This window comes from Neltuma alba, unplaced genomic scaffold (genome assembly GCF_004799145.2).
Source record: "Neltuma alba isolate B1F8T4 unplaced genomic scaffold, ASM479914v2 tig00011277_pilon, whole genome shotgun sequence".
In the NCBI taxonomy this organism is placed as follows: Eukaryota; Viridiplantae; Streptophyta; class Magnoliopsida; order Fabales; family Fabaceae; genus Neltuma; species Neltuma alba.
Genome location: NW_021635987.1, coordinates 1478532 through 1501022, shown reverse-complemented (window position 1 = coordinate 1501022; position 22491 = coordinate 1478532). Strand labels below are relative to the sequence as shown.

General features: G+C 32.5%; 1 protein-coding gene and 1 pseudogene across 1 annotated transcript; both read left to right on the top strand.

Annotated features, from left to right (window-relative positions):
* Positions 1 to 4691, top strand: part of LOC114711136 (putative disease resistance protein At4g11170) — a 13641-nt pseudogene extending 8950 nt beyond the window's left edge.
* Positions 2787 to 22491, top strand: LOC114711074 (MLO-like protein 1). The gene is made up of 14 exons (XM_028895424.1): positions 2787 to 2791; positions 16021 to 16254; positions 16408 to 16652; positions 17303 to 17419; positions 17505 to 17565; positions 17786 to 17880; positions 18616 to 18690; positions 18808 to 18896; positions 19038 to 19087; positions 19204 to 19244; positions 20250 to 20459; positions 20590 to 20657; positions 21188 to 21248; positions 21941 to 22491. Exons 2-14 carry the CDS (start codon positions 16071 to 16073, stop codon positions 22166 to 22168), a joined length of 1524 nt encoding a protein of 507 aa, XP_028751257.1. The 5' UTR covers positions 2787 to 2791; positions 16021 to 16070; the 3' UTR covers positions 22169 to 22491.

Below are 22491 nucleotides of genomic sequence, written 5' to 3'. Positions count from 1 at the left end.
GTATGTGAATTAATACTTAGTTGATTCTTTGATCCGCATTTACCAAAAAAATTAAAATAAAAAATAAAAAATCGCCAAATTGTTATGACACAAAAAGCCTAATTTCTCTAAAAAAAATTTTTACCAAAATACTTAAAATTTGTAGCATGGGTAAATAGTTTCTGTGAGATATAGTATTATTGTAAGTTCTTTGCTCTGCCAGTACCTGACTTAAAAGCTTAGATAATTTGTTAGTAGTAGCTTCAAAATGTCATGGATGTGGAATAAAAGAGGGATTTGAGATGTGCAGATATATTACACTATTCACAGTCTTCATGATATAGATCTTTATTTTAGATTTTTTTTTATAGCTTCTGAGCGAATCATCCCTTGCTATTATTGAAGAATAAAGCTACTAGATTATCTTTATTTCCCATTAGCATTACACCATCATATGGAATTTTGTGTTACCTTTTCCAGATTAAGTATTCCATATTCTGTTTTTCCCTTCAAGAGTTAATTTTTCAATTGATTGAAAACATTGTTTTCGGTTACGAATTTTTGGTTTAGATGAAGGATTTCACATGTAATTGTTTCAACATAATTTGTTATTCATTTTTTAAAGATGTTAATATAATCCCTCTTTGCAATTAAATAATTTTGTTGTAGTTATTGAAGATGCTGAAAATCCTCAATCTCAGCCACTCTCATTACTTGGTGCAAACTCCTGATTTCTCAAAACTACCGAATCTTGAAAAGTTGATCCTCAAAGATTGTCCAAGTTTATTCATGATACATCACTCTATTGGGCTTCTTCATAGACTTCTTTTACTAGACTTGGAGGATTGTATTGGCCTTCATAGTCTCCCAAGAAGCATTTATAGATTAAAATGCTCAAAAACTCTCATTCTTTCTGGTTGTAAGAATATTGAAAAGCTAGAGGAGGACATAGAGCAAATGGAATCTTTGACAACTCTAATTGCTCCTGCAATTAAACAAGTGCCCTTTTCTATTGCGAGATTGAAAAGCATTTTGTATATATCTATTTGTGGTCATGAAGGATTATCACATCATGTGATTCCTTCTCTTTACCAGTCTTGGATGTCCCCGACAAACAATCCACTACCTCTTATTCCAACACATGCGGGCATGCCATCATCGATCTTGTTGAATAGGCTAAACGGTATCCCTAATTCTTTAACAGCCTCTAGCATTAAACTAAAGCAGCAAAGTCTTTTGTTGGAAGATGGATTGGAGATTCCTAATTCTTTATGTGCCACAAATTGTATGGACAACTGGAGGCTTAAAAACTGCTCCAGACATCTTTTGGTTCAAATTGGAAAGAATTCTGAAGTCTTTCATACGCTTTCAGAGAGGGTTTCACAGGTTCTCTATAATCTATCTAATTGGATTTTCTTTTTTATTGTTTGAGAAAGATTGCTGCATGCATATTATATGACTAAATTAGTGTCCATGTTTCCATCATTATGCAGGGATTGAATCTTACAGAGTATAATGACGATTGTGCTCTCCCCTGTGACAATTACCCCTATTGGCTAACATTCAAGGGTGAAGGAGATTCTGTAAAGTTTAAAGTACCTTCGTTTAATAGTCATGATAAGTTAAAAGGAATGACTATTTGTTGCGTATATTTCCCCTCAAGTGATTTGGGTAACAAGGCATGCGAATCTTGTATAATTAGCCTCATGATCATAAATTATACAAAGACAATCACTTTGCGCTACACGCAAGAGTCACTCACTTCATTTGAAGAAGCAGACGGGAAGGAAATAATATCAAATCTTGAATATAATGATCAAGTGGAGGTGATAGTAGCTTTTGAGAAAGGATTCTTGGTGAAGAAAACAATCATCTATTTGATATATAATGAGTCATTTGATGAACAAATGGAGCCTTCATCATCTAAAGCTACCAATTTTGACTAGAAAGGCAATGAAGATTTGAAATTTGGAAACTTTCTTCCATTTTTGGCTGCGATTCTTTTTCTGAAGTCAGTATATTTTCATTTTAGAGCTAAAACTGATCTATATGCATGGTTGTACATAAATGATTATATTCTCCCATTTGTGGCACTCTTTGACAGATAATGTGGTGGGATTTTCCTTTTACTTCTTCCTTTTTCTTCCGTTGGTCACTTCTTGATAAAATCAAAATAAAATTGTAGTTCATTTGTAAAAATAAACATATATAGTAACGAAAATTGAGACTAAATTGAGGAGCAAAAGGTTTATTATGATTCTTAGTATACTTGATGAGAAATTAAATGAATTAACATATTTTTTTGACTTGTTATTAATGATAATGATTGTTAATATTTTTGTTTTTATTTATCAAATAATGAGGTTTGTGTATTATACCAAAATACATTAAGTTTTCTGGTGAGACTCGTGTGTGTGTGTGTGTGTGTGTCATTAACTTACCATCCAACAATGAGATATGGGATAACTCTAATTTATCGACCAGCATATTCCGTATACTCATAGGTTCTAATGTAGCTATATATGCATGTGGTATCACATTCTCTATATATCTTCTCTAATAAAATAAAGGGAAAACCATACTGGAGGTACCTATACTTTTTTTCAATTTTCAATTTGGTACCTATGTGTTTTTTATTCTTAACTAAATCTTTATTTTTCCTCTATTAACATCATTAATCCTTATGTAGAGACTAAAAATATCAATAGAACAAAGTTATAAGAGCTAATATTGCTAAAAAGATAAAATTAAATGTTTAATTAAAGGGAAAAAAATACATAAGTACCAAATTAAAAATAAAGAGAAAGTATAGGTACCTTCAATATGGTTTTCCCTAAAATAAAAACAGAACCAAAGTATATAATAGAAACTCAGATAAAAAAACAAATAAGACACAAATGTAGGATCCTGTTCCGAGGTATATATCCATTACGCGGCAATCACATTATAAAACGGACAGCAACAGAGCAAATTGCGACATCACAATAACAATTCAACTATCCAAATATAATTACGCAGAAGGTCATCGGAATCACACTTAACTTTTTCACTGAAAATCATATGTAGCTGAAGCTGAGCATCACAAATATCAAATTAGCTACAAAACACCGATCGATCATTATAAACATAAAAAAGGAAGAAAACACGGGAAAAAAGAAGACGACAAAATCTGAGGGAAAGAATTAGAGTCATAGCCTCATAGGGGAAAAGAGAATTTTTGTACCTCCCCTTTTTCTTATATTCAAAAGGCTTTGACCTCATTCTTGGCCCAATACGCATGTCATATCTGGCCCATACTCCCACTTGCCCGGCCCATTCCACTCAAGATCTGTATCATTCCGTACTTTAAAGTTCAACTCGCTTTAATGGAGGCATCTAAGTCTTGAGTACGAGCCTATATAAATACGGAAAAGTCTCTAAGAAGGTTACTTCAAATTGGGCTTAACAATAATTTAGCCTAGTTAGACAATCATATCATTATTAAAACAAAGACAATTTACATAGTTCTCGGTTTTGTTCAATTTAAATATGTGTGCAAGTAGAAACATGTTAATGTCAGTTTTGAGTTCGGAACCTAATCTAAACATGGCGGGTGGTGTTGTATTAGGACAACCCATGGTTCGCAGCTAACCTTCAACTCATGTGTTTAAATCCACCTTAAACCTGTTTTTTTTTTTTGTGAAATGAGTTCACTTTAAAAGGAAATATATGTGAAATTAAGAGGATGTTTGAATAGAATCAAAGCCATAATTTTAAAAGTACTTTTACAGTATACGAAGTAAATATGTGAAAAAATTTATTTTGATTTGTGAAAAAATACTTTTTACTAGCAGACACCTTCTGAAGATTCCTCCAATTGATATTTTATTGGACTAGCCGTCTGTGTCAGCATTAAATGGTGTTTATCCACATGCATATAACATCGAAGTCACAATACTTGTGGGGAGGCCAAATTGAAGACGTATACATGTTTGGGGATGAAAAGCAAGGGTGAGGTGGGAACCAGATTTCAAGGTATGCTTCTGAGACGAAGATTTGACAGACAAGGGATTCTAAACATAGGCGATTTCACCTCGCTATGTCTTCCACTTTTGTCTCTTTTATTATTAACCATTTAAAGCTTTTAAAACGTGAGTGAGAGTGCGATGATGCACGTCAATCAAATTAACATTAAATATAAATGTCACCCATAATGCCAATTTTAAAAAAAAAAAAAAAAAAGGAAAGGAAAAAAAATATTACCTAATGATACATCCTTCTCAACTTGTCCCACCTAATCTAATTCTAAGGCGCGATTGACGATTTAACGAAAACTTGGTCCCCCATTCGTAAGTAGAATTATTGACCCCTTCATTGCTATTTATATGTCACATTTGTCAATATTTTTCTTCAGTTTATTGTCTCTCCAAATGGTGGTAGTCGCAGTGGCGGGAGGTGATAGAAATAGTGGTGGCCACAAAGGCAGAAGTGGCAACAATGACAACAAAGGTGGCAAGGAGACGGTGGTGGGGGGTGACGCTGGAGGTGTGGGCCGAGGAGTGGTGGTAGAGGCAGGGGCGATGATTGTAGGGGCAGTAGTAACAAATGGACGGAGGGGAAAGGAGACAACCAAACCAAAGGCATATGAGATTAAATGGCAAATTGGACTCCATCAATGGGCTAAAACATCTATTGGAAAAAAATTAGAGGTTGTAGCTTCGAGCACTGGGTAAACAAGTTAGTGAGGTGATGTGAGTTCCCCTTTCACAAGGAGCGGTCATAGAAATTTTCACATACAATCACAGAACCACCGCATCCCTGCTCTGACCAATGAAATCATGATTGCCAAATGTCTTTATCATATACTCCCTTCGGTTTTTGATATAAAATCTTATTTGATTTTTATTTTGGTCCTACATATAAAATCCAATCCATTTTTTTCTCATATTTATATATTTTTTTAAGATAGTCTTTCTGATAATGATAGTTTTAGCAAATAAATTTGATTAACAAGGATATTTTAGAAAATACAACACTTATTTATTACGAATAACAAAATTAACTTATTTTATTAATCTACTCAAATTAATCAACTAGCACTTATACTTAAAACACGAGGTGATATGTCAATTTACATGGCACTCATTTCTCTTACCATTATTTTCATTTTTTTTTCATAATACCTTTTGACACTCTCTCACCTGCATCACTTCTGTAAAAACTAAAAACTCCTCCCCCCTCTTTGTGCCTCCTCACATCTCTCTTCCCCTATCTCACCCCATTCTCTCTCTTCTCCCTTCCTCATCAACTCTCATATTTTTCTTCTTTTTTGTATGTTTCCTCAAATAGTTTTCTTTGGTAACTCCCTTAATAAATTTTAATTTGATTTTTGTCATTCATAATATTTTATTTACATTTTAAATTTAATTTAAAATATTAGAATTGGAAGCTATATGTATAATTCTATTTATTTTCATTTATCTACATATATAAATGAAAAATAAGGGCATATCTATATTTTTTTTATGTTTATTATGAATGTAAAAAAAATCAAGAGCATATGTTATGAATAAAATTTTTTGAATTAAATATAGATGTAAGCTATTGATTTTTTTTTCATTTATAATTCTATTCATAATATCTCATTTTTAATTATTCGTTTAAATATTATTAATATTATCTTCTCTTCCTGCTTCCTTCCTCCTCTCCAAACCTTCTTATTCATGTATAAAATAAGTCATTGATAATTTTGTTCCCTGGCCTCTGATGATTTTTCCCCAAAATGACTTATTCGTTTTTAAGGTTGTAAGTTTTAACTTCTTAAAGTATAATACTCATTTCCTTCCTTATTATAAAAAAACAATTAAACAAAATCACGTGTTTCTAAATATTAGTTAAATTTTGTTAAAAATAATAAATGCGAAAGAGAGTACACATAAGAGATAATGAGTGAAAATTTATTACGCAAGAGATATACATATTTTTCTAATTATACCATTGTTTGTTAAGAGAGTACATATAAGAGATAATGAGTGAAAATTTATTGTGTAAGACATGTACATATTTTTCTAATTATAACATTGTTTGTTAAGAAAGTACATATGAGAGATAATAAGTGAAAATTTATTACGTAAGATATATATATATATATTTTCTAATTATATCATTGTTTGTCAAGGGAGTACATGTGAAAGATAACGAGTGAAAATTTATTGTAGAGATATGATAAGTGGCCTGTATTTAATGATAATAAAAATAAAAAAGACTATTTAAAATTTTAGACAAAAAGAATTCGTTTCTTATTTATAGGAAGGCTACTATGGAGTTTTCTTTTTATGAATGTAACTGTTTACTTAAAGTGTTACAAATATTTTGGGCATAGTTGCTAAACTAATTAATGCGTTAATAAAACTGATGATAAGAGAAAGATATTCAAGTTGAGTTCACTGCTATGCATTTACAGCCCGCAAACATCTTCACCAAACATTCGTCACAAGATTTGCGTAGTGGGAATAGTAAATCTCAATGAACTATAAGAGTTTTTTTTTTTTTTACTTATTGATTATTGATTATTTCTCTTCATGAAAAGATTTGTTACTAACCTGAGAGCATCACAGTATGTTTGGAATTTTTTGCTAAGGGTTTGTTTGGTAAGAAGGAAATAGAGAAGAAGAGAGGGGAGGGAAAATTTTAATGAGCTTGATTTAGAAAATCGAAGATGTGGTGTTTTAAAATTTTAATAAAAAAATATAATATAAAAGAATAATAAAAATTAATTAAAAGGTTGTAAACTTATTTTTAAAATTTTTTAAATATAATTTATTTAAAAAAATTTCTCTCTCCTTCAGTTTCTCTCATACCAAGCGGGTCTTGTGTTGTTTTGCAGCAACTTGGCCCCCAATGAATTACAGTCGTCCAATAATGCACAGGAAAGTCCAAACCAGTGGGTCGAGAATAGTCTGTTGCTCGAAATGGACGGTTTGAAAGTTTCTCTTAACACGCACTTTGACATTTTTTCTTTTGCAAAAGTTGCCTTGGCTTTCTTCCAAACAGTAATGATCGAAGCGTAGCTGTTATTAGGAAAAATAGATCTGGAGGCTGATATAGTTTGCACACTGTTATTGTGGTATTAATATTTTATTTGTCCGACACAAAATATAAGTAATTTTCTTTAAGTTTTCTTAGTCCAAAATATAAATTTAATTTGATAATATCTAAAACGTACAAAAAGGAACAAAAATATGAGAGTTGGCAAGGAAGGGAGAAGAGAGAGAGTGGGGTGAGGTGGGCTGGGGGGGGAGACGCCAGAACCTCTCTTTCTTTCCCATCCCCTTGCTTTCTCTTTTTTTCTTCTTCTTAATATTAAATTAACATATTTTTTTATAAATTATTTATAATAATTTTTAAAAACATTTAATATAGGGACAATGACAAAAAAAAGCTGAAATTTTGTAAATGCCAAATAATAAATATCAACAAAAATTTATTGTCATTTACAAATTCAAACTTATCAATACTAAATAAAATTGTGTTACCAAGTCTGATTTGGGATTTGTAACTTTCAGTTTTTTTTTTCCCATCACTCTCCTTTTAATATATTTGCAAATCGCTAGAATTAGAGTTTCTAGAGAAGTGATGCAGGCAAGAGGGCGTCAGAAATTCAAACACCACGTATTTTTAAAAAAAATTAAAAAAATGAAGAGAAAAATGAGCGGCGTGTAGGTCGACATATAGGATAAAAATATTTCAGCTGTCACAAACTTGCAATCTTATCACCCAGGAGTAGGGATCCTGTGGCATTCTGAGTAAGAATTTCTTAGAGCAGTCATAGATTGTCCCTTATGAACAAAAAAAGAGTAATCTTGAATAATAATTAAAAGATTATCTTTTATTTTATCAATACACGATTTTTCTTTTTCTTTTTTTTTTTACTTGGATGAAAACTTGTTAAAATAAAAATTTATTAACAATATAAAAATCAAATTAAATTAAATTGCGACTGGATAGTTAAGCTTCAATGATAATGGGCACCCAAATTCATTCATCTTGTATAGTTAGAGATGGTGATTTAAATAATAATTTGGTGGTTTGACAAAGTTGGTTGCAAGGACAACTTTTTCCTAAAACTAAAACTAAAAAAAGTAGACATTAACGGCACAAAATTACAAATGAAATTCAAGACTTCTCATTTATAAACAACTATACTAAAAGTCTATTTAAAATACCTTTAAATAATTTCTTAATTATAATTTAAAAAATATGAAGTAAGTATATATGAGAAATTTTATCTTGAATTAAAATGTTCTTATAAATAATTTTAAGCAGGATTCCAAACGGATCTAAATGGAAAAGAAAAGCACATGCATTTGAATGTTGAATTTCTAGGCTAAAACGCGTAAAGCGTCTCAGCTCAAAAAAAAGAAACCGCGTAAAGCGTGAAAATCATTGGAAATTAAATAATTAACTACGACCTACTCTATTCCTTTTATTTTTTTTTTCTTTTGTTTGTGAGATTAACCAAATTATTTTGTTACAATAATAAATGAGAATGTAAAATAACAAAGACTTAGGACTTATTTGAAATAATTTATAAGTAATTTTTTAATCATGATTTATAAAACATGAGATAAGTGTGTAAGAAGAGTTAACTCGACTTACGTAAAATATGTTTATAAATGCTTTTAAATACTATCCTAATTATACGGGTATTATTTTTTGTAGATTATCAAGTTACTTTTTTTCCCGAAAGCGAACCACAAAAGAGGAAAAGAAAAAGATCTCTTGGTAAAAGACGACAAAACAAACATTTAACTGTAGACCACAAATGTAAGACGTAAATTTGCCTTCCATATTGGGGTTTTTCAGATCAAGATAAATATATTGGATTCCCTATCTGGCACCAACAAATCTAAGAAATCAATCGTAACTTTCATTTGAAAAAGGTTTTTTCGGCATTTACATAACAAGTGTCATAACGTTATGACGACACAGTAATTTTTTTTAATGAAATTATTCAGTTCTTATACTTATATAAAAATTATATCTAAATATAATCTACAAAAGTCAACAACCAAACTGCTTACTCAATCATTTTGAATTTGCTTACCTAAAAATACTCCTGGGAAGAATTATATTCAAATTCTAACTGTAATTGCGTTTACATGTTTATTATTCAATTCTTAATCCAAGTTGCTTCTCTTTTATATTTTTCTTTATCTAAAATAAATTATGCATCAGCAAAATTGGCACATACTCTTCCAGTCCTTACTATAGAACATAATTGTTAAGTTAATTTTGATCCTAAATATAAAACATATTTCTCATATTTATTAATTTTTTCTAAATTATCTCTATAAATATTTTCTCAACCATAATCAAGTAGAAGAATGAGAGAGAATATTAAGAAAAATAATTATAGTATTTTAAAAAAAAATATGTCATATTTTTTATAATTAATTAACATAACTAATTTTTTTAATCTAATTAAATTAATTAAATAAGTACTATATTAATGATGGGAAGAATATTATCTAAATGCATATAACATCGAAGTCACGATACTTTTAGCGGAGCCAAACTGAAGGCGCATGCCTGTTTGGAGATGAAAAGTAAGCGTGAGGTGGGAACCAGATTTTGAGATATGCTTCTGACATGAGGAATTGACAGCACGGGATTCAAAATATAGGCCATTTCAGCTCACTTTATGTCTTTCACTTGTATCCTTTATTATTAACCATTTAAAGCTTTCAAGGTGAGCGAGATCTAGCGCGTCAATCAAATTAACGTTAGATATAAATGTCACCCATAATTTCATTTTAAAAAAAAAAAATACTTTCTCCCATTCTTAATATAATATCTTATTTAATTTTTATTTTGATTTTAAATATAAGATCCTAATTCACTTTATCTTTAATATTTATGTATTTTGTTTCAAGGTAGTCCTTCTAATAATGATAGTTCTAGCCAACATATTTGATTAGCAATGATATTTTAGAAAAAACAATACTTATTTATTATAAATAACTAACTTAACTTATTTTCTTAATCTCTTCAAATGAGTCAACTAGCTCTTATAATTAAAATCAGAAGTAGTATTACCCAATGATACATCCTTCTCAACTTGTCCTACCTAATCTAATTCTAAGGCACGATTGACGATTTAAATAAAAATTGGTCCCACATTCGTAAGTAAAATTATTAATCCCTTCATTGCTATTTATATGTCACATTTCTCAATATTTCTTCTAAATTTTATTGTCCCTCCAAATGGTGGTAGTTGCAGTGGTGGAAGATGATGGTAATAGTGGTGGTGATGAAGGCAGAAGTGGTGACAGTGACAACAAAGGTGACAACTATGACAACAATGGAGATGATGGTTGAAATGTCCTTACTTAAATTCTTTTTAGCGTGTGTTTGGAAACATTACGGTTCAAGCGGATTACGAAACAAACTTGTAGATTGAAAATTTAAAATTTGTTTCTCATATTACTATTTACTGATAAATTTCAGATTTTCGGTCTAATTTTGAAAATTCATAACTAATTATAGAAAAATCATATTAAGGTGATTCAAAATTCTATTTGAAGCTTTTTCAATTCTCTCTCTCAAAAACCAGATTTTATCTTCATAACCCTCAATTCTTTAGCTTCTTCAAGCCATTCTTTTTTTCTTTGGGCCTCTTTAAACTTTAGGCCATTTATTCATACACCCTCTCAGTACTTTTGACCCATTCCACTCTTATTGGGGTAATGTCAACTTCGCAAGCCTTTTCTCGGCCACTTTTACTCTTTCCTATGGGAGGATGTATTGCTCTTTATCTGATCAACATCAACTCAACTACTCTTTACCTTGATGGAGGACATATCACTTTTACTGATACATCGTCTATTCTACCACTGTGGGAGGATGCATTACTTTCCACACAATAATGTCCACTCCATTACTGGTTCTGGATAGAACAGGGAGAGGGCATATCACTGATACTCTGTTTATGCCCAAGAGGTGTTTCACCCTCTCACTACTTTTGACCCATTCCACTCTTATTGGGGTAATGTCAACTTCGCAAGCCTTTTCTCGGCCACTTTTACTCTTTCCTATGGGAGGATGTATTGCTCTTTATCTGATCAACATCAACTCAACTACTCTTTACCTTGATGGAGGACATATCGCTTTTACTGATACATCGTCTATTTTACCACTGTAGGAGGATGCATTACTTTCCACACAATAATGTCCACTCCATTGTAACTGTTTCCCTTTCTTTCCCTCAAAAGACAGTTCACATAAGCAGCGTCAACTATGATTTAGAGGACCACCTCCCAATCTCTAAGATTTATTTTGTGGCCAAAACTTTCCTCACACCCAATCTCTATCAGGGCACCATATCCTTATTAAAGGGAGCCTCTCAACCTAACTTATTCAGTCGTGTTGGCTGTGGCAATCATCTACAGGAATCTTATCTTTTCGATTCCTTACTGGCCTGAGTGCTATGGTCATACTTCCCATAGATGTCTTAGGGATATAAAAGGATACTATTCAGTCCAAAGCATTACCGAACATCTAGGCATCATCATCAAATAATATAATGCACATCAATACATAAGTATACACATCAATCACATAAAAAAGGTAAGTTCACTACTTTGTAATATAAGCATCCTCTTATTCTTTTTGGTTCCTTTTGCTTCCAACCACTAAGATTACTTGAACAATCTTCCTATTTCTTTTTTTTGATGTCTCATGGCGCTAAATGCATTAACACATAATTGTCAGTTATTCATTAGAGACATGGTAACTAACAACATTAATAGCTTGTTCTCTTTGAACCATATTAACTTTTAACTTTTGAGTTTGATTGCTAACATTTCTAAAATTAACTCCACATGTCATTCCCCCATAATTTTGTATGCAGAATTCATTTCTAAGCTCAAAATAATCAAAATCAACTTCCTTCCCCTTCAAAACAACTTGGTCGAACACACAGGGTTTTAGGGTTCAAAATTTCATTTTCAATTCTAATGCTTTCAAACTTGTTTTCTCATCTTTACCCCACACAAATTTTCATTTTAAATATATTGAAAGCATTAAAATCATCAAAATCCAATCCTAACATGAACCCCTAAGTCTAGCTAAAATTCTATAAAGGTTAGCAAGAAGTTAGTTTTCTTGCAAACTCTTTACAAAACCACTTGATTATTGTTCTTTTCAAGCCTTTAAACATTATTCTAACATTAATTTCATTTTATCTTAGACCTATTAATTTCATGCAGCATGTTCCCTTAGGGTTTCAAGCTCCCAAAATCCAACAAAACCCATAATCAAGCTCAATAACAATAAAGGTAATGGAAAATACATAAAAATCATGAATATATCTTGTTTTGGAGCTTGATCTTGCATAGTTCCTTTTGATCTTCTTCTTCCCCTTTCTTCCTTCATATTTTCAGCTTCTCCCCCCTCCTTCCTTGTGTTGGCCAAAAATTTTGGCCATATGGGAGGGGAAGAGATATTTATAAAAATTTTGCTCAAATCCTAATTCTTAATTTTATGCGTGTATGGCTTGATCTTAACCATTTATTTAATCTCTTTACGATGTGTCCCTTATCATCTTGATTTTTGACACATAGCCCTCTTAAGCATCCTCTTCATTTAATAGAAATGCCACCTCATGGGATACATCACATGCCACTTATCACATATGTGAAGAAAGTATGATATTTTATTACATAATTCCATTCTTCCAAACTTAACCCTTAAAGTGTATTATTCCATTCATGCATCTTCATCATTTTAGTTTTAAAATAGGGAGAAAATTAATAGAAAATTCATGCAAAATGCAGCCCCGGGGTATTTTGTCACCAATTTGCTATTTTGCACCGTATCAGGTACTTTTTCTAGTTTTAACTTACCCGGGACTACTAGAACATGTTTTGGCACCCTTTTTTTATCACAATTAACCTCACATGACATTATATAGCATGCCTAAAGAGGAAGTGATGCTTTCCCTTTATTCTTTCCTTAAAACATTTAATAATATTTATTTTGAAGCAAACTTGACCGAATTCTTTCTATCGGTCCATAACTCTAAGAATCTGTCTTTGGGTATCAATACCACTTTTTCATTGTGGGGAGTTTCTCTAATTTTTTTAACTCGAAAGTCAATCTATAGACAGTTTATTTTGGCTTTCCCCAGATAGTATATAAATAGGCTTTAAATTTTATTAAAGTTAACCTCTTTACTTTCTAGGGACGAATTCATTTTTAAAACATGTGATAATTCCTTAAATAATATTTTTCATTTTTCTTCAATTATCTAAGGCCTCCTCATATTTTAAATAATTCAATTTCGGCTACTACACATAATTAGCCAAAACCCTATGAATTTCACAAATTCCTTCCAAGGGTGTTTTTGTTATTTTTAGCTTTATACGGGCCTCTGGATTTCATTTCTATTTTTTTAGAATTTTTCTGAAATATTTAAGCCTACTTTCTATCACTGTCCTTTTTGACCTTAAAATTTTCAAATTTGTGTTTATGCCCCTACTCGGATTTAGCCTTAGAAATCCTCTTACTGAGGTTTCTAACATATTTGACCCCCTGAGACTTTACTAGAGTCTTTATCTTCCTCTTTTCTTAATTCCAGAAAATATTCACTTTGCAATTTAATTCTTGGGAATCCCTTTATCTCTCTAAGAAACCTTTGGGACTCTTGTTAGAAGGGGTCTAGTAGCCTTCATATCTTAGACAATTTTTCTATACCTCTGTCACAAATTTTGGGATGTTACAATGGTGAGGGATGAGGCTGAAGAAGTGGCGGGTGGGTGGGGGAGCGGTGGTGGAGAAGGCGGCAACAACAGTAGTGAAGGTGACAGTGATTGCAATAATAACAAATGAGTGGGCGTGAAAGGAGACAACCAAAACAAAACCATATAAGATGCAATGGCAAATTGGACTCCATCAATGGGCTATTAACCAAGTAACACTAAAACATCTATTGGAAAAAAATTGGAGGTTGTGGCTTCGAGCACTAAAAAGGTGTTTGAATAGAAACCAAACCATAGTTTCAGAAAGTGTTTTTACAGTTTACGAAGTAAATATGTGGAGGAATTTGCCTTGTTTTACGGAAAAGTATTTCTGAAACCATGGTTTGGAGGTTACCAAACACCCTCTAAATAAACAAGTTAGTAAGGTGATGTGAGTTTCCTTTTTATAAGGAGCGGTCGTAGATTGTCCTCTATGAAAAAATAAAAAGAATAGTTTTAAATGATAAGTAAAAGATTATCTTTTATTTTATGATGTTTTTATTTTACTTGTGTATAAACTTATTAAAAATATGAAAATCAAATCAAATTAAATTAAATAGAGACTGGATCGTTAAGCTTGAATGATAATGACCACCCAAATTCATTCATCTTATATAATTAGAGATAGTAATTTAAATAACAATTTGGTGGTTTGACAAAGTTGGTTGCAAGGGGATATTTTTCTCACAAAAACTAAAAAAATAGACATTAATGGCACGAAATTATAAATAAAATTGAACCTGTAACCTCTCATATATAAGCAACTATCTACGAAGAGTTTATTTGAAATGATTTATAAATAATTTTTTAATTATAATTTAGAAAATATGAGGTAAGCTTGTATGAGGAGCTTTGTTTCAAATTATAAAGTAATTATAAGTGATTTTAAATATGATTCCAAACGGGATCTAAATGGAAAAGAAAAAGCACATGCATTTGAATGTTGAATTTCTAAGTTAAAACGCATAAAGGGTGAAAATAATTGGAAATTAAATAATTAGCTACTACCTATGCTATTCCTTTTATTTGTTTTCTTTTGATTTGTGGGATTAACCAAATTAATTTGTTATAATAATGAATGAGAATGTAGAAGAACAATGACTTAGAACTCATTTAGAATAATTTATAAGTAACTTTTTAATTGTAATTTATAAAATATAACGTAAATATATGAAAAAGAGTTTTATTTGTATTTATGTAAAACATGTTTATAAATACTTTTAAATGATATCTCAAACATACCCTTGGTATTATTACGTGCGGATTATCAGATTACTTTTTTCCGAAAGCGAGCCACGAAAGAGGAAAAGAAAAAGATCTTTTGGTAATAGACGGCAAAACAAACACTTAACTGTGGACCAGAAATGTAAGATGTAAATTTGCCTTCTATATTGGGGTTTTTCAGTTCAAGTTAAATATATTGGATTCCCCATCTGTCACCAAATCTGAAAAATCAACCGTAACTTTCATTTGAAAACCATTATTTTGGCTAATATTGGTATTTATATAAAAAGTGTCATATTCTTATGACGACACAGTAAATTTTTTTTTAATGAAATTATTCAGTTCTTATATTTCTATATAAATTATATCTAAATATAATCCACAAAAGTCAACAACCAAACTGCTTACTCAATCTTTTTGAATTTGTTTACCTAAAAATACTTCTGGGAAGAATTATATTCAAATTCTAACTGTAATTACATTTACATGTTTATTATTCAATTCTTAATCCAAGTTGCTTCTCTTTTGTATTTTTCTTTATCTAAAATAAATTATTTATCAGCAAAATTGGTAAATATATACTTTTTAATGATGACGTATAATATAAAAATAAGTACCTAAAAAGTCGGTGGGACAATATAAGCAACAAATTCAGCAAAATGAAAAGAACCATAATCCTTTTTTCTTATTTTAAAAGCACTCAAGTCATATTTTCATATTTAATACTTTAACTATTATCATGCTACTTATTTTTTTAAGGACATCACAAAAAGATGAAATTAAAAAAAGGCATTTTTTTTCCTTAAGAGATAAGGAACAATTAAAAAAAGAAACCCAATTGAATCACAGAAGAAAAACAAAACAAAGGGAGGCAGCTTGTACGAAATGGATTGGTTGTGAAGTGTGAACTGTAAAATCAAATCAAAACAAGAGTTGCGCTTTCACGCGAAAGCAGAGTGGAGAGGTATATGGACGGCAATACGTGACTGCCTGCCGAGAGTTCACAGGGTACTTCGCTAGAAGCTGAGTTGCTAAAAAGTTAGAGAGAGAGAGAGAGGGAGGGAGAGAAAAGCAGTGAGAGAAAGCAGAATGAGTGGAGGTGGGGAAGAAGAGGCCACCTTAGAGCACACTCCCACATGGGTTGTTGCTCTCGTTTGCACTGTCATCGTCGCCGTTTCACTCGCCGCCGAACGTTTTCTTCATTATGGCGGCAAGTTCCTCAAGAAGAGGGATCAGAAGCCGCTCTATGAAGCTCTTCAGAAAATCAAAGAAGGTTCTTTGACTCTACTTTCTGCTTTTTTCTACTGCCTTTTTTAATAATAAAATATGATTTATGTTTGATAATACTCTCTCTCTTCTCTTCATTAGTGGATGTGCAGAGTTCTTCAAATTTTGTAAGTGTTTTTTTTTTGGGTTCGTTTTTCAGAGTTGATGCTGTTGGGTTTTATCTCGCTGCTTCTGACGGTTACACAGAATGGTATTACCAAGATTTGCGTTCCGTCGGGTTTTACCCACCATATGCTTCCTTGTGATTCGAATGAAGGAGAAGGTGAAAAATCAAAGACACCTACATCCCATTTTCAGAGCTTCTTCTCTTCCCCTGATATTTCTGGAACTGTTCGTCGTCTTCTTGCTGAGGGGTCGTCGTCTAGTACCTACTGTGCTCGTAAGGTAACATTACACATTCATGAGTTGAGATTGGTGAGCTTTCAATTTGTTCTTTGATAGATCTTTTTCTTTATAGTTCGCCCATCAGTTGCTTATATGCTTGGGATTGTGTCGTTTTATCCCATCTATTTTCAAAAGCTTTGTCAGTTTTACCATTTTATTTTTACTTACTTGATGGGTGATTGGTGCATAGTGAGCATATAGCATTTGATGGTATCTAATTTTGGATGAAGATGAGATGCAAGAGGACAGCATTTTGGTACAAGAGTTAGAGTAGTCATGTGCAGAAGAGAAAGTTCATCAATCAGTCACTGTCACTGCCTGCACAGAATTTGACGCTTCTATTTTTCTTTGGGGTCTCCATTCAGTTTATAAGCTTTGTTTCGAATTGAGCATTGAGATATCGTTTTTGGCTGTGATTATGCACTTCGGACGAGATGTATATGTATTCGTTCTGACTTCTGAGTCTTATAATTTGGGGAGGCAAGGAAACTTTCAAAAATAAAGGACAAATATTCAGAGCACTACACTGTAATTATCACATTAGGCATCAAAATTCTCGCATTTACGAGCTAACCCTGTCAATTATTTATGCCATGCATTTTCTTTTTTAATTTCATGAATGTTGATCAGATAACCTCTTTTCTTTTCAGCACAAGGTTCCATTGTTATCTCTGGAAGCCATCCATCACCTGCACATCTTTATATTTGTTCTGGCCGTGGTCCATGTAACCTATTGTGTTTTGACTATTTTCTTCGGAGGATTGAATGTGAGTATTTTGGACAGTTTCTATCATAAACTATTCATGCCCATAATTTTCTTTCTTTATTAGTCATTCATCTATTGTTGCATAGATACGTCAGTGGAAGCATTGGGAGGACTCAATTGCTAAAGACAACTATGAAACACAGAGAGGTAAGTGATTTGATCAGCTATTACAGTGTATGCGTATGATGGATGTTTTTCAAGTCATCCTGATGCTACTTTATAAATATTATTTTTTTGTTTTTTTGAACCATTGAACTGCTGAAAAGAATTAATTTATCAAATTACCTATATTTAATTTCTGTACATGCTATCCTTTTGAGTATTTTTCTTCTCCATTTCTCCTTACATGCAAATTGGATTACTGCAGTTCTGGAACCAAAGATCACTCATGTTCACCAGCATGATTTTATTAAGGGCCATTTTCTGGGCTTTGGTAAAGACTCTGTTCTGATGGGTTGGTTGGTAAGTTATTCATAAGTTAATCAGGATTCGAAACTTAGAATTGATAAGGATATATTCACATCACTCATGCTAAAACCACTTCTGAACCCCTTATTTGAAGATTCTCTAAATTCTGTCTACTTCTCGAGTCCTTTATAATGCAGCCTGACAAATAATGCATATGGAGATAGGAATAGAAGATAAAATTATTGATTATGGCGTGTTCTATGTAATGCACACTAACAGATAATTTACGTTTCTTTGGCATTTTCTTGCTTTTCCTTGTCCAATAAAGCTTAATATTGAGCCATTTCTACTGAGTCTCTATCGTGCTTGAGTGTACCTTAGTTGATATCACAAGGGAACATGACCTTCTAAAGGAGTGGAATCAGAATGTGGCATAAAATACTGAAGGGATGTGAGTGATTTTCCCTACATTGGTCAGCGAGTGGCTGATCTTTGAACCTGTAGATTAGTTTTGTTACATCTTACTGGTTTCCAATTGTTTTTCAAAACTGTTAAATGTTCTCCTTTCCATATGATTCCTTCCTTATTGGTTTGATTGCCTCTATTTAGTTCTTTTCTTCTTATTCATGAGCCCAGATTAACGAAATCCTTGAGCTTTTCCAAAGCTGTTGATAAGTTGGACCCCATGACAACTTTATTCCAGAAAGTCATGCTAAATGCCTAGTCGATATTTTTTTTATATTAAAAAAAAATTTAGTTATTCATCTTAACCTTGCAAGTTTCTCGCAGCACTCCTTTTTCAAGCAATTTTATGGCTCTGTGACTAAACTGGATTATACGACTTTACGGCATGGTTTTATCATGGTAAGTTTGTAGGATTCAATGTGATTTTTGCACCTATTTATCCTTGTTCTGGTTATTTGCTAGCAGTCTCCAAGTAGGGATATTAAGATCGTTCTTTTGTGTGTTTCTCTATTTTAGACTCACTGCAAGTCAAATCCGAAGTTTAACTTCCACAAATACATGATACGGGCCCTTGAAGATGATTTTAAACAAGTTGTTGGTATAAGGTAAGTGCTGCTCTGGATTCAATATGTAATCTGTAATAACTAATAATGCTGTGTGCATATCATACATATTGATCGCTTAGACTGCCCTATCATGTGAGCGAACTGATTCTGTACCCATGATCATACTGTTTTTGGTTGCAGTTGGTATCTATGGATCTTTGTGGTCCTCTTTTTGTTGCTTAACATTAGTGGTATGTACTGATGATCATTCTGCCCCATCTAGTTGTTTCTTTTGGTTTTGTTTGTTGTTAAAAAAAAAAAAATTACTTTCTGGCTCCAAATTCAGATATTTTCTTTGATCTTACAGGCTGGCATACATATTTTTGGATAGCGTTTATTCCCTTTATTGTAAGTATCTTGATAACATTTGTCTCACTTTCTGCGGACATGTGCATATAATTTATTCTGCTTGCAGATTCATCATGTCTCAATTATGTACAAATAGTATAAAAAGGAAAACAGTTGCTCGTACTTTTTTTTTTTTTTAAATAATCCATTTAAGTACGCTCAGATGGGGACAAACCCTTATTTCTATGCAATGTCATAATATCCTGATTCCTTTCTTCTATCACCATGGCTTCTAGCGAACGGATCTCAAAGCATCCTTTGAATTCTGAAAGTGATAGCTGATAGTGTAGCTGTGTAGAATCAACTTCTAATAAGATTTAATAAATCCATAGGGTTTCGTATGCCTCTATAGCTAGCTGGATAGGCTTTCACACGAACCCACAAATCTTAGAAGCTATTTAATGTGACAGCATGCAGCTGACACATCTACTCTTGAAAATTGTAATTGTGTTTTTTCCTTTCAGTTACCTGAGAAATTAAAAATTTGTCAAAATTTGATTTTGTCTGTGCATTCTCCTCTCCTTTCAATTTTGGCTTCAATAGTATGTGCAGCCATGCAAATTAAATTTTTTAGTCATTCATGGGTAATCCCTTTACAAAGAATATATCAATGGACAATGGAAACGTGGAAGTGTTCAACCCATTTGTATCTTGGTCACAAGCTTTTGTTTAAGCTTCAGTAAACAGATAACACGTCACCTTGGTTTCTTAAAGTATTGTGTTACATTCAGTACCTCTGCTAGATTTGATTAAGAGTGACCGCTGGTTTTGTATTATGTCAGAATTTTTGTTTCCAGTTTTTGGGAACTATATTGCATGTCTTTCAAGCATCGCCCTTTGTTTCAGCTTCAGTTTCTTGTCAACAGAATATAGATAGTCATGTAATCTCATTATCTCACCATATAATTGTAACCCCATACATTTAGGGACTTCACAATCTTGCTTCTAATTTTTCTTTTAGATCCTTCGCTATTTATCCCATTGTACTGATTTCCATTCTTTCAGCTTCTACTAGCTGTGGGCACTAAGTTGGAGCATGTAATAATACAATTAGCTCATGAAGTGGCTGAAAAGCATGCTGCCATAGAAGGTGAATTGGTTGTTCAACCATCAGATGCTCACTTTTGGTTTCATCGGCCTCACTTCATCCTCTTCCTGATTCACTTCATCCTTTTCCAGAATTCTTTTGAGATAGCGTTCTTTTTCTGGATATTGGTGAGCAAATTCATTTGGACCATAATAGACCTTTTTGTGGTCCTCCTCCTTTCGTTTACCCTTGTATGTTGACATTATATATAATCTCCTAGTTGTAATGCGCATAACCTTATCAGCTTAAATATCACAGGTTACTTATGGCTTTGATTCCTGCATAATGGGACAAGTCCGTTACATTGTCCCCAGGCTCGTCATTGGGTAACAGCTACATTTTCTTCTCTTTTAGAATTGTGAATTATTTCAGGGCTGAATTATTCTGTTAGCATTAGATTTTCACTTTAACGTTTATAATTGGACTTGTAGTCTTGGAAAACTTTTGAGTTGCTTGCTATAATGTCACCACTGCCAATCTGCCACTGCAATATAAATGGTTCATGCATAAGGAAAAAGACGATGAGCTGAAATCAAGAAATTCATTCAAGTGGTTTGATGCTTTCTAAATAAAGTGTTTAGCTTGAGTTAGTATGAACATGCATTTATGGAGTAATAAAATTAAAAGCAGCTCATAGCTAGCTATATTAGTAAAACTCAACAGCCCTCCGATGAATGTTCAACTTAATGGACCAAGTTAAATTTTTTCAAGGGCCGTAGGGGCTCAGACTTTTAAACTGTAGTAAATGAAACTTTGGGGACCTTTCGTTGTTTAATATTGTTTCTTTGTTTACTTATTTTATGTGCGCTGAAGTTTAATCCTCTTTCTCTTTTCTTTCTCGGTCTTGGGGTTTCAGGGTATTCATTCTGGTCCTTTGCAGCTACAGTACGCTCCCTTTGTATGCACTCGTTACACAGGTATGTTTGGATTTCTGTTCAAATTGAAGTGGATCCTTGTATGGCAAGATGTTATAAGTTGCGTCTAGTTTATTACCAAATAACTAAAAAGAAAAAAAGATAGACAATCACTAATAATCACCGTTTTACTTGGTCAATTTTTAAATCTTCACCTCACCGGATTTTGTGTGATCTATAGCCAGTGTCAGAGTGTGAACTCTGTCAATTTCAGTCAAGAAAATGATTTATTTTGAGCAAATTCTAGCCATCCAGTCGATCTAGTTGGTTGAAATTTTTCCTTCAATTAAAGATAAGTTATCAATGTACCATATAATATACAATTTATAGAAAGCCGCATTGTCCATAAACCATGAAAAATGTGGTTTACCTAAAATTCTGTGCAAGCACAGGGCTAACATTTTAGTCATTTTTAGCGCATTTGAATTGTTTATGCTTACTAAATAGCTACAATTTGCTCAAAATTGTGAGCATCAAGAATACTTACCTTGAATTAAAGGGGAAATTCAGCCAATCCTAATAGATTGAATGTTTTAAGTTTGTTCAATAAAATTGTCATATTCCCTCTAAAATGGACAGAATGCGGATTCAAAATGACTGTTAATGTTAAATCGTCACAAGAGAACACGTGGGTCCCATGTTCTAAATTCAGGCATCATTGGATGAACATGTGTCTGTTTGAAACAATGCTGTAGATGGGAACTCACTTCAAGAAGGCAATATTTGACGAGCATGTGCAAGTGGGGCTTGTTGGTTGGGCTCAAAGAGTGAAGAAGAAGAAAGAACACAGAAATGATCATTCTGGGCAGGGAAGTTCTCATGATGGCTCTTCCTCAGTGGGGGTCCAAATGGCTTCCATTTTCAAAAGAGCATCTGCCCCGGAAGGCAATCCTCCTCCCCCAAAACCTGAGGGCTCTGTTTGAGTCTTCCTATCAAAAGTAAATTAATTGACGACTGCGTTTCTGTATAGTAGTAGTTTGGCATTTTAACTTTTGCCGTCAAAGATTGAACACGTAATGAGTTACTTCATGAACCTACGTTGTATGTTTTTTCCCTTCTTTTTGTCTTTCTAATCATCAAATTCAAAGTGATGATTCAAAGATGTTGAAACCCGAAAGTACTTGCAATGAGTTTTCCCCCCGGTTGTCTGGAAAATGGAACTGCTAGTTTACTTTGAAAATGACGTAACTTGGATTGTGCGGGAGACATTTTGATTGCCAATATTTGTTGAGTTGCTTGTAATGCA